The sequence below is a fragment of the Melanotaenia boesemani genome, chromosome 18 (genome assembly GCF_017639745.1).
Source record: "Melanotaenia boesemani isolate fMelBoe1 chromosome 18, fMelBoe1.pri, whole genome shotgun sequence".
Classification (NCBI taxonomy): Eukaryota; Metazoa; Chordata; class Actinopteri; order Atheriniformes; family Melanotaeniidae; genus Melanotaenia; species Melanotaenia boesemani.
In genome coordinates, this window is record NC_055699.1 from 17,121,665 (window position 1) to 17,135,350 (window position 13,686).

Genomic DNA, 13,686 nt, shown 5'->3' on the forward strand with positions numbered 1-13,686 from the left:
ATTTCCTCAATTTCCCATATCCTTACTTTTAAGTCTAAGAATTAATAATTCTAAATATATCAGTAAATACTACAGAAAAATAAAATGGAATATTTTGAGTAAAATTTAATAAAATCTGAACTTATCAGATGGCAGTGAAATTCTTATTTTCATTCTTGGTTTTACAATTTTTAAAAAATTAACTGATCAGACAAGCTCACCTGAAAAGCAAACAATTGTGAATGTGGGCTCTTTTCATTCACAGTGAAACTCTCCATGTCACACTTCAGCCAGCAGCTGAATGTTAGGTACAGGAATGTGTGAAACCTTGTGGTCTTGTTTCATCCTGCCAATACTCGTTTTTATTGTTTAAGACATTTTGAGGATCTTGAAAAGACTACATAGACTGCTCTCTAAAATATTACCTTTTTCTTGAAGTGTTGCAGGGCTGTCCGTATGTAAATGAACAAAGTAAAGTCTGATGTAACAGCATTGTCATTTGTCAGTATTTACATAGCCCCAGCTTCCTTATTTTGACGCCACTCCCCAAACTGAACTTGGACATAAAGGGAAGTTCTCAGTGCTGGCTACTTATCAGTGACATTCCTGTGAAGAAATTGACTGTAAGAGGAAATTACTTCAGTCTTTTTCCACTTAGCAAGGGACAGCCTTGTCCTGCAAGCTGTGGTGTTTTAAAGGTTGTGCCTTCCTGAGGCAGACTTTGCTAAACTCGTGACCGGCGGAATCGTTTGGAAATCTGGGTTTCAAGCCACAGGAATATAGACTGTTCCCTCAAGGAGCCACCAGAGGATGCCCTTCAGGACTGACAGCGACTTTTGGGTTCTATGACAGCTTCTTGAAGGATTATAGGAAACCTGCTGGTCTTCCTGGTTTTACTTAGAACTTAGCACTACCAAATACATACCAGCAGAGGGCACACTTTGACAACATATTAGTGCTGATTTTTTATATTGTATTATTATTGTTTTATATATTAATATATATATACTTTTCAAATATATGTATACTTTAAAGAGTTATTTCATTCTAAGTGAACTCTTTTGTAGTAAAGAAGAGGATTTTACCTTAAACTATATTTTTTGTTTCAGAAAGCACTTGGAGGTATGACGCAAACAAAAGTAAAAGGAAACTGACTGAAACACAATTTCCATTCTAACCTTAACCCCTAACTATACTTTTACTCATTATAACAAAAAGAAAGGTCATTAATACTTTTATTTTTACTCATTAGAATTAAAGGATATGCTATTGTCACTTTATAGCGTCAGGTCTTAGGCCCAGCTTGATTTGCTGACTTGAACCAGGAAGTTCCTTAAATAAAAAACCGGTCTAGCTGCTTTTGTGTTTAAAGGCGTTTGACTCGCAAAGAGAAATGCAGATAGAACTGTAAAGGAGAAGTTCAGTAGACAGCACTGAACGTTGAGGAGAGTAAAAAAGATGAAAACACTTTTTATTTTACTGGCACTTTTTGCCTTCTTCAGTCTGCTGTGTTTTGCTACATTTTTATTATACAGCCAAAGCAGTTATCCAGGTCTTCTTAGTCTATCCCATGTTCTGGAAAATAAAGATATAACTTCTTCCTGGAAGATAGAGAACTATGTCAATGAGTTAGGAACCAGCAAAGACAACCAAGATGAAATAGTGATGCAGTCTGTTTCAAACCGGACTTTGGAAACTTGCCCAGACCTCCCTCCAAACCTTGTTGGTCCTCTTAAAGTGGACTTTTACTCTAAAAAGACTCTGGAGGATATCAAAAAAGAGGTTGGTTCCTCTCTTCAAATGGGAGGACGGTACAAGCCACCAGATTGCATCTCACAACATAAGGTATGTGAATCAAGGAAATTTGTTTTAAAATAAGTATAGACACATATATGTATATACTTTTGGAAGTGATTAAAAAAGAGGTATCACCTTTGTAAAGACTTTGAAAAAAGAAAATGACATTAGAAGTTTGAACCTGGATTCTGGTTGGAAAAAAATGGAACTCTTTATTCAGAAATCCAAACAAGGCTTTAAATCTTTAAGTCTTCTTAACTTCCTGTTGGTTGATAATGTCAACTGGGTGTTTTTTGTAACAGCTTTTATTGCATTTACCAACAAGCATAAGAGAGTTAAAGTCCAACAAGCTCCGGTGCAGATTTGAAAAGGGTGGAGCTAGATCCATACACCATTGAAGATGGTTTTTTGTTGTCAACAAAAGCAATCCCAAAATCATACAAGAGCACATAAATTTCCAGCCTAGCCTTGAAAATCCAATCTTAATTCTGGTATTAGGAAGTAGTTTCATATGTTTCATTTTTTTTCTCTCTCTTTCCATTTTTTAGGTGGCCGTTATCATCCCATTCCGAAATCGGCATGAGCACCTGAAACATTGGCTGTATTACCTCCATCCTATCTTGAAACGACAGCAGTTGGACTACGGTGTGTATGTCATTAACCAGGATGGAGAAGGAGTGTTCAATCGGGCTAAGCTGATGAACGTTGGATACCTGGAAGCACTGAAGGAAAATGATTATGAGTGCTTTGTCTTCTCTGACGTAGACCTGGTGCCCATGGATGACCGTAACCTCTACAAATGTTTTGACAATCCAAGACATTTGGCTGTTGCCATGGACAAATTTAACTTCCACTTACCCTATAACACCTACTTTGGTGGTGTTTCCTCATTGTCTAAGCCACAGTTCTTGAAAATTAACGGCTTCCCAAACACTTACTGGGGCTGGGGTGGTGAAGATGATGACATCTACAGGCGAGTTATTTTCCGTGGAATGGCCATTTCTCGGCCAGACTCTAAGATTGGGAAGTACAAGATGATCAAGCATCAGAGAGACTTGCACAATGAGCCTAATCCAGAAAATCCTGACAAACTGAACAAAGCAGAATCGAAAATGGATAAGGATGGGCTTAACACTCTCGAGTACTTAGTCAAGGAGACTGTAAAAGATTTATTGTACACTTTCATCACTGTTGATATTAAGGCTCCATCAAATTGAATGAGGATACAAAGCGGGGATGTTGGAATATAGTTAACTGCTGGTTCAAAGGATTTTTTCTTACATTGTGGCCCTCATGACAGTTCTTTTATAGGTGGTTGTGCGTTCTGAAAATCTCTGTAAATTCAGTGTGTCTAGTGGATCTTGATTAAGCTTGTTCAGTTTGGTGTCAGGGTGTTGGGTTATATGTATAGAAACAATACAACATAGTGAATGTAAACTGTATGATGAAGATTTACCAAAATTAACATCAGTTCCTCTCAGGTTTTTTTCCCCACAGTCATTAACCAGAAAGACTAAAACATTCTGTGCCTTTTTACAAACTTTCTCACAGTTGCCACACACAGAAATATCTCATGTTTTACAGTTAAAATGCTGCTTTCTTCAACTTGTTTACTCTACCCAGACAGTTTTAAAAGCAGAAGTTTTGAGTGCAATGTGTGCATGTGGGCACATATTACATTACAGCCATAACATCTGAGGCACAATGACAAAACAAATTTATTTTGAGTGCAAATATATGTGGTGTTTAAAAAAGGACACCACTCTAACATGTTTATTTGTTGTTTTTTTCTGTAAAGTTGGCAAAAAACTAAATTAATTCTTACATTTAAATGCCTATCTGAGCTCCTATTTTTTTATTTTTTTATTATATATATGTATATGTAGTATATCAGTATATATATATATTCTTCTATATACATTCTTAATTTGTACATTTAAAAGAACATCAGGTCTAATTTATTTAATTAAATGTATAGGTTTAATTCTCATAGCTTTGACTATCAGTGCTGATTCTAAATGTTTCTGAAAGGAAAACTGACAATGAGACATCTGTACAGTAAGAACTATCATTTTTAAAGCTGCTTTTATTGTTTTCTATGCTGCTATTGCTTAGAACATTCATAGAGAAGAACATTAAAAAAACAAAAATATATATATATGGCTGATAGATATCTGACAATTCCATTTTAATAATTTGAGCTTTATGGAGGTTTCAGCACCGCATCAGCATTGAGTAAACTTTCCTTTCATGGTGAGCACAAATTTTGAGTTGTCATTTTATGTTCAAGAATATGAAGTTCTTCCTTATGACTTCAGATTTTCCCCACTCATCTTGTGATTGATAATTTAATTTCACTTTGCTCTTTACAAGCATCCATTCGGTTTTGCCAAACATCTTGTTTCCTGTTTAGCGATTTCAACAGCATTTGTCTTCCTTACAGTCACTGTAAGAAAAGAAATACCTTTTGTATGATTAACTCTAGGTCATGTGATTTTAATAATAGTTAAAAATCCAAAATGTCCTGCCAAGTGGCTGAGTAAAATAAACCGGTCTTACAAATTCTGTAGTCATGCTCTTCTGTTGGTATGGCATGTGTGCCAAACAGACAAGGAACAAAGTCAAAAGCTAGACTGTTTATGAAATATTAACTAGCTGGATGATTGCACAATATTGCCCTGAAAGAAACTGTGACATCATACAGGACAGAGAGAAGTGAAGCATGAAACCGAACCAAAGAGCACATTCGGAGAGAGGGTCAAATGGTGATGGTGGAGTGGGTTGGGCGTCCCCATGGGGCTAAAGGAGAACTACAGCACTGCAGAGATGTGCTAAAGGTCAAAGCAAACTTTGAGGATAAAATATAAATAAATATATTTCCAATTCTTTGCTTTTTTTTTTTTTTTTTAATACGTTCTGAGACAAAGACGATACTTTGAATATGTGTGCAAAGGCAAAAGCAAATTAATTTACCATGAATATATTTGCACATTTATATCAACATGTGGATTTATATGGATGGGTGTGTTGAAATGTTTTACTGCACCAATTCGACTCATATCTTTGGCAGTTGGTATGAGCAACCCCCACTTCCCCATCCTCCTTTCTGCCCAGCCCCCTCTTCTTATTGGCTGACCTAGTGGAGTTACTATGGGAACGACTGGCTGCCATGCAGAGTCTGGGGTACAGCTTTTGAATGGTGCTCCATCACACACTCACACTTATTGAGGTCAGGAAACCCTACCTAACAAAATAGATAACAGAAGGCTATTTGCAACAAAAGTAAAAATACACCCGTGATTTCTAGCGCATATTAGGAAATATGTGAATGCTGTGTGGAAACTGTTTGACTATTGCTATGAAAATGACTTGTAAACCCCAAGACTTTCTCAGCTTTCAAAGGAAAAACAAAAATGCTGGAGTCTCATTATTGGACTTTAAAAGATAGAAAAGGAAAAGCTCTGTCACCAAGTAAAAAACTGAACCTGTTGAATACTGGCAGCACTTTATTTGTTTATTTTATTTTTATTTTTTTGTAAAATAAGATCAAGACAGTCTGGTTAACCTCAGATCAAATATATAATTAGGGTGAATCTGTGCTGGGATGATGTGGAGTTAAATGAGTGCTAAAAATATATATATATATAAATGCTATCAATACATATGAGTACACAAATAATTAAATAAATAATGTCTGCAATGAGGAAGAAATTCAAACCAGGCCAGCTGTGATGCCTTGGTCTTTTAGAATAAAGTTAGGTTATATTTTCAAGAAAAATAGCAAAACAGCCATTACAGCAAAGAAGTATTATAACAGTGTAAAGAATGGCAAACACTGCTACTGTCCATGCCTGGGACTTTTGAGTATATTATCAAAAATCAAGTTTAGTAGGAAAAAACAAACTGATAATTTTTCCGTTCATGGAGTCTGAATTTTCAGTATGGTCATACATAACAATTACTGTTAATTTTACATAAAATAATCCGTTTGATTAAGAAATAGTGCAATTAAGTGATGCTGATCACTTTATAGTGATGCCAAGTGAAACCTAACCTGGGGTTCTTCAAGTAGCTTATACATCTATGTAAAACTAGAGCAAGACTGACCATGGTAATATCCCTCTATATGAGTTTTTTTTTTTTTTTGTCTTTTTTAAAGGAAAATCTGTTTGTTCAGTGGATGAAAAACCTTGAAGTTTGCTCGATTGGGTTTGATTGACTGGGTGTTAGAAAATGTCATGTATACTCAACATGCAAGTGAGTTGCTCCCAACTGCCTCAACAAAGGACAGATTGAGCTCTCTGGTAATTCTTTCATCACATTGCTATCTTCACAAAGATATTTACAGAATATGAATTTTTTTATTTTTGAAGTACATGAACATTTTTCTTTTTTCCCCCCCTTAGTTTTTTCCACTCCAGCCTCACTATAAACTACATACACTACAAACGCTACAGAACTAGGGCCACCAGAATCCTTAAAGAATCCACTCACCCTGCCGTAGACAGATCACCCTGCTGCCTTCAGGGCGACGTTACAGCTGTCAGAAGGTTCATGCAAAGAGGATGAGGAAGAGCTTGTTTCCTTAGGCCATCCATATCCTGAATGGACATTGACCCTGAGCTACACATTTCTATATTTATATTTTTATTTTCATCTGCATGTCTGACCCTGTTTTTATTTTCCTATGTTCTTGTGTTTAGGCTTTTGGAGTAGGTGCACAAAGCATTTCACTGCTCATTATACCATGTATGATGTGGATGTGAAAATAAAGGCAATTTGATTGATCCGTTATGATTAGCTTACAGTGCTTAACATTAGCCAGCTAATGTGACCCAACATTAGCCAAGTGTTCCTTAACCTTGAAATACTTTATAGGTTTGTGTTTTTTTTTTTTTTTTGCTTGAGTCATTTGCATACTCATTTAGCATATGCTAATTCTGCATATGGTAGATACTGTTCATCAAAAGCAACAGAGACTGAAAGTGAAAGATTCCTTTAAGATCACATTTGTATGAAGACTTTATGGGTAAACACAATTAAATACTTGCTATTGTGAGCTATGGACTAAAACAAGCAGTGAGAGCAAATGTACTCATTTGGAAGATTAATGAAATCAGCTGACAAACACACACACTCCAATGTGCACTATTCTCACTGTCAGCATCCTTTGCTTTGATGTAGTAGGCTGATAGAAGTGAGTGTCTTACGTAAGGCTTTTACATAAACCTCAGTGTGCAGATCCAGAGAGAGAGAGAGAAAGCTGAAAGGGAGGTGGGTAGTGCTGCACCATTACAAAGGGGATTCGCACTGCACCAAATCCTCCTATTGCACATGCAAATACACCCAAACAACAACAAGCTTTTTCTAGCAACATGTGTCTTTCTTGAAATGATGAAACTATGTTTTTTTCTGTGTATTTTTGTCAGTGTCACCAAGCTGATTGTTTGTTTCTGTCTTTCAGTTTTATTTCCTACAGGAGACCAACAGCAGAGAATAGCTGTCATCTCAGAAATCAATTAAACATATTGATAGCCTATTAGCCCTATACAAAGATGACCTATCTCCAATTGTAATACCAGAACCAGCATGCTCCACACTATAAAATAAAAAAAAGCATAATTTTGTCAATGAGCGTGCTCCATGGAGATTCAAGCCCACGTGATGAGGACATAGAATAACAAAAGGAATTGAACCTGTAGAACTGTATACTTGTGTAAATGAGCTACAAAGAGTCAGAAACTCATCTACCAGCACAAATAGTTTAATTAATCAAAACCAAAAAGTGGAAGAATTTTACACTGTAAACAAACATAAATAGAAGGAAAACAAATGTGTTTTTCATTGTTCAAAATTCTCAAATAAAGGCCCAGATTTATAATCAGAAAGAAGAAAGAAAGTATCATTCAGCAGTGAATACATGGACCTGAATCTGGCAGCATGGCGGTCTTAGGAATGTTTATATGTTAGAAAATTCGATGAAAGAAAAAAAGAACTGTGGAAAATACAAAGTTGTTTAATTCACACGCAAACTTTGACTTGTGAAAGAGAATATTAGCTATGAAGGATGCTGCATTTAAACAAATATTGCATGATGATCAGTCCTTGACTAGCTCATAATTCCAGATTCTTTCTCAAAATTAGCACTGATATCATTTGTCCACAGCTTTTACATTCACAAACTAAAACATTTCAGGCAAAGAATTGGGTTAACATTTGATAAGCATCATCCAGGAAAACGCATGTTACTCCTGTCAATCAGCAATCAAATGAATGGAGACTTATTACAGAAGTTATTATAGAATAAACCAAAAAGGGCAAAGAGCACAACACAGGCAGAGAAAACAAACCTGCATGATAACTCTGTTATACCCTAAATGACCTTTTGTTTGCCCTTTCTACATTGCTGGGGATATTCTTGCTGCGGACCTGGAATCAGGTTACGCTATGTTCTGTCCTACACTTCTTTATCTGGGGGCTAAAGAGGAATCCAAACCTGTAGCAGTGTGGTGGATCAATCATTACATTCTTAATGAGACAAAGTTATGAACTAGCATGACCCCCAAGGGTCAACAGTTTCTGTGTGTGGCTTCCATCATCTTCAATGTCTTTTCCTATAAAAATCAAATCCAATCAGGGGACAATCTGCCCCTTGTAACTTGTCTCACTGAATGACTGACAAAGGCCTCTTGGGACTGTAGCACACCCCCACACTTTTAAAACAAGTGGAGCTTTACAAGGCCATACACACTGAGCAGTGGTTTGTCTTCATTTTTCAGAGCTTGAAGGACTTAGAAAACAGCTAAATCCACCATTTGTCTGACTCCCACGAAAGAGGGACAATGAGGAAAGAATCTACAGTGTTACAACGTCAAGCTACATTCAGATTCACAAACAGCTGCAATTCAGCCGTTTATATACCAGGAAAAAATCATGAACTGAAGAGGGTGGCTTTCTGAATATCAGCCTGTACAAAGGAGACTAAAGAGGAAGGAAAGTAAATAGGAGAAGTTGGTGCAATCACAGTTTAAGATTTGTGCTGTGAAATTAAAGACAGCAAAACCTTTAAAATGAGACAAATGTGAAATCCAGTGAAGAATTCTACTACGAAACATGGCATATATGTCCTCAAAGAAAAAAGTTTTCCAGTGCAGCTACAAAGAGAGGGACAAGTGTTGAACAGTGTTCAGAAAATAAGAATCCTTTAGCATTAGATGACATTCCCTGACTTTTATGCCTCAGGTGTGTGGCACTGCATGCAGAGAGAAATAAATTTTTTTGTGTGCATGCCTGATTTTGAATGTGCAGGTGCAGAGTTTGTGTTGATAAACAATGGTGCATCAGTGCAAAGGATCCCTCCAGGTGGAGTATTGCAATAGTTTTGCAGGTTTCTGTTAGAAATTAAACAACTGTATATCCCAGAGATTGGTATCCAAGGAATGTTCTCTCAAAAATGCAACAGGATGTATATGAGATCCAAAAGAAGCCTTACTGAGTCCAATCAACAACAACAACAAAAATACATCAGTCAACAAAGAGGAGGTCACCTCCAAAAGAAAAATGGATTTTGTGCCATCATTTGCAAGGCAGCTTTGTAGCTGCAAAGTGAACAAGTAATAAAACAGGATCAGATTTAAACATACAGTTTTATAATCAGTGTGAGGTCACAAGAAGACCAATGTGAAAAACAAAAACAACAACAGCAAAAAAACTTGTACAATGGCCAAATAAAAATAGGTATTTATTAAAGATTGCAGACATTGCTGAGATTGTTGAGAAAAAAAAATAGAAAATCAAGAGTGTGTGTTTTCTTTAAACTTTGGCTCTAAAGTCACAAGGTTAGGAGGTAATTTGTTATGGATTAGACAAGATGACAAAATAATAATTAAGTTAGAAATAATAATAATTATGAACTTTGATCAGATTAGGTCCTCATGCGCAAATGTGGAACTCCATAGAAAAGAAAAATGACGAAAATAATAGAAGGTGCTCTGCTTGTTTTGCCTTCTCAGTAAAAGTGGCTGTCAATTCCAGCAGGTCAGAAACTTTTCCAAGAAATAACAAGGTGATAGATCTTAAACAAGTCTGTGGATTGTCAACAGTCAAACTCCAAAGTGCGACTAAGCTCTGTGAAATATTAACCCTGCTTTTTGGAGTGTCCTTGTGACTTTCTCTAGTGACCAAGGCCACTTATTATAGGCTAACCTGTTTATAAGCCAAAAAAAAAATCTAAGGAATGAGAGCTTTTAAGATTTGAGAGGAATTTGTAGGCTGTTACCTCTACAGCTCAACATTTTACTTGGTCTGGGAAAGCTTTTGGCTCTGCATAAGCAGCACTGTAGTAATGTACACTCAAGTCCAATAGCAGAAGAGAATCAACCATTTGATAAATTACTTCTTGTGTGCGGCTCCTCTGGTTGTGCTGCCAGGTTTGTTTCCAGAGCGACGAACAGGTACCTTGGATACAGGGATTCTAGTGCGAGCTGGTGGGGGTGGTTGAGTCTTTGATGGAGGGGATTCCGCCTCCAGAACAGATGACAGAGCTGACTGGCTTACAGAGTGGGGAGGTGAGGCTTGTTTAGTGCTTACTGGGATCTTGGACTCTCGAGGAAGGCTGGTGCTGCCTTTCATTGATCGGAAAGAGGAGGAAGAGGAGGAGGAAGGGGGGCTTGTTTGGGATGTGGGACTCATTTTGTATTCAGTGGATGGCGAGGGAGTACTGTTTAGATCTTCATCTCTAACATGATCTTCTCCTTCCTCCTCAGGTTCATTGTAGAGGTCATACAGGTGGTCCCCAGAGCAACTATCACGTGATAGGGCTATTTTCTGATCACGTTGTAAGCCAGTCTCATCAGGTGTTGCTGTTGGAGTTGCCGAGGGTGTGTCCCAGTAGCCCTCATCGCTAAGTGGCTCTTTTTCTCCAGGTGATGTAGGATGACGACCATGTGTGTGAGGAAGGGGAGGTTTAGCTGCCCGGCTTCCTGATCCACCAACTACTGGAATCTTACTAAGTCCCAGTGCTTTTACTTGGGGTGCCTTTCTGTCTGCACTTCTGGTAGATGAGGGAAGGTGGCTGCTTGCAGGCGTGGTACGAGGAGGATAAGTGGAAGTTGGGGTAGCTGATGAAGGTTGATGCAATCGAGGCAATGCAGGGGAGTTGTCTCCTGTAGAAGGCAACATATGCCAAAGCCCCTGCATGTCTGCATCATCCACTCCTTCTGGACTTGCCATTTCTTCTCCTCCACCCATGTAGGCAACCACACCACTACCAGCAGGGTGCTGCTGGGGTGGAGGAGGCACTCGGGTCCGAGCAGGGAGGGAGGCACATGCTGAGCTTTGAGAAACAGAAAACATTGACTGGGTAATCTGGGAAGGTAAAGGAGGTTTAGATGGAGAGCCACAAGACGTGGCACTTGAGATCCCAACAGTTTTCCCAATGCTTGGTCCCACACTCCCCCCTCCTCCCCCACTGCTGCTGCTACTGGTGCCACTGCCTCCATTACCCACTGGCCCTTCTTCATCTGCATCAGCAATAATGTCACCACAGCCTGTCAGTGAATCAAAGCTTTTAAGAGATGTGACATCAGTGAAGAGGAGAGAGCACAGGCGGTCTACCGAAGGCTCTGAAGGTGGGTCGCCTGTGCTACAGCGATCCAAAGGGGGTGTAGCAAGAGAAGGGGTGAGACTGGAAATCGAAGCTTTGGCTTTTTGGATGGAAGGGCGCAGTGGTGAGTCGGTGGGTGTGTAAGGAAAAGGGGAGTCTGGCTCACCAGATGGTCCTGGCATGGCAACACAGTGAGTGGGTGTCATGGTAACACTAGTCATGGGAGTGTCTGTTGCTTGAAGGTTAGGTCGTGCTTCTGCATTTTCACAGTCCTCTTGGTGATGATGTGGAGGTGGTTCAAGGGTGAGAGTAATGTCTTTTACCTTGTCAGAGTCAGCAGCATCCTTTTCTTTCTTACCGTCCACCTCTTCTCCCTCACCCTCGCTTGCTTTTTCTTTGCGTCTCCATCTCATGCTGCTAAAAAATCCTTTCAGGCCTCTTCCTCTTCTCACAATTCCCACTCCCCCATTTTCACCCGACCTAAAACTCCCACGTCGGAGAAGAGAAAAAAAACTCAGGGATTTGCTGAGGGACCTCACTGGTCCTGCCTCCAGGCTAGCAAGCCCCTCCCCTCTCTGTCCATCAGCATCATTGCTCGTTAGTCCATCGTGTGTTTTGCTCCTCACTAACTCCACCGATGCTACCGAGCTGTTTCCATTCAAAGAATTCCCATTGTCAGAATTCCCGTTGTTTCCACTGTTTGTAGCCCCTTTGTTCCTGAAGGAAAAGAAGCTGGCCATTCCTGAGCCTGTGCGTCGCTTTCCAAAGAGTTTGAAGGCAGCTTTGTTGATTTTCCCCGTAGGCTGGGGGTCACACTGAGGAGCCACAGGAGGCTCCACACACTCCGACTGCACCTCCATTATCTGCTCCTGCAGTGTCGTTTCCCTGGTGTTCTCTGGCTGCCTTTCTATCCTCTCCCTCTCTGGCCACACATACACTCTCCCTCTTTCTCTCTGTCTCCCCCCACCCTGCTGTCTGGTGCTCCTTCACTCCCACTCTGACTTGCTTTAACGCCTGCCTGCTGGTTTTCTCTGCCTCCCTCCCTCCCATCTCTCTCTTTCTCTCTCTCTCTCCATCTCTCTCTCTCACACACAAGTGCACACACATGCACGCTGAGTGCTGTTCCTCACTGTATCCATGGCAACAGGGTGGGCTAAGCAGCTTTCGTCAACATTGGCAGGGCGCCAGCGTCTGTCCTCCACTCCCTCCCCCATCCTCTTCCTCTTCTCTTCCTCCACCTTGCCTGTCACTGATGCAGTCTTTTAATTTAATTGACCATCAGTCCAAAGTCCTCTCAGTTCAGTTGCTTGCATCCCAGCATGTGGGGTTCTACTGTGCATGCTCCAGGCTGCTTAATAATCAGCAAACACATCCACTGATGGGTACTAACTAAACATAGGTATAAAATATCAATATCAGCTTTCTAATTGGGTTATGAGACAGACTGGAATAACTGGGATTACAAAGACACAACATAGGCTACTTTACATGCATTTTTTTAAATAAAATCAGGGCTATAAACACTTACAGAACCAACAAGTGAAAGAGCATAACCTGAACATTTTTTTGTTTCAAATTTTCACATCAAGCTTTATTCAAAACTTAAGGTAAACAGTAAATTTATTAATACAACCTGTTTCACTCAACCTTATTTTTACTGAACTGTATGACCACATTTGTGTTTGACCATGGAAAATCTCAAAGTAAACAAAAATAATCCTACCAAACGCCTGAATAAGGGGACTCAGACGCAAGAGTTGCTGATCAACAGAATTAGTGGGCATAAGCTGGGATATGGATTTAGATAAAATATTTCAGTGCTGTAGCATATAAGGTTTCCATCACGTCAGAAGACTCTAAAGTAAAATCCTGGAATTTATATCTAATCCTAACCAAATGTGCAACCTATAATTAGTAAAAAATTTTCATTAGGAGTCCCCACAATTATAACTATGTAAACAGATTTAGGTCCCCAAAACATGAGTAAAGCAGTACAAGTATATACACATGCACAGACCATTTCAGTTTGGGTTAAACGTATACACCATATGCTCTCTGACTCTCCATATGGACACCCAGAGTCAGGTGTCTGAGAGCTATAACTGTCCTCCTGTCATCCTAAATCAGGGTTGCGCGTTAACAGTCTTGCAGCCAACAATATAATCTTCCTTTCCAGATTAGTTAATATGTTAGCACATACCTTAACAACCAGCAGCGTTTCCACAAGCATGCTGAATAATTAACTATTGGGCCTCAGTGGTTTTTTTGTTTTTTGTTTTTTTTACTTTTATGACTGTTGTAGTTTA

The 13,686-nt window shown here is 39.2% G+C and overlaps 2 protein-coding genes across 2 annotated transcripts; one reads left to right on the forward strand and one right to left on the reverse strand.

Annotated features, from left to right (window-relative positions):
- Positions 1-536: 536 nt before the first annotated feature.
- LOC121628955 (beta-1,4-galactosyltransferase 1-like) lies at positions 537-4,338 on the forward strand. The gene is made up of 2 exons (XM_041968380.1): positions 537-1,824; positions 2,325-4,338. Exons 1-2 carry the CDS (start codon positions 1,438-1,440, stop codon positions 2,991-2,993), a joined length of 1,056 nt encoding a protein of 351 aa, XP_041824314.1. The 5' UTR covers positions 537-1,437; the 3' UTR covers positions 2,994-4,338.
- A 3,181-nt stretch (positions 4,339-7,519) lies between these two features.
- On the reverse strand, positions 7,520-12,363 carry amer2 (APC membrane recruitment protein 2). Its single transcript, XM_041968379.1, has one exon. It carries the CDS (start codon positions 12,238-12,240, stop codon positions 10,168-10,170), a length of 2,073 nt encoding a protein of 690 aa, XP_041824313.1. The 5' UTR covers positions 12,241-12,363; the 3' UTR covers positions 7,520-10,167.
- Positions 12,364-13,686: the final 1,323 nt, after the last annotated feature.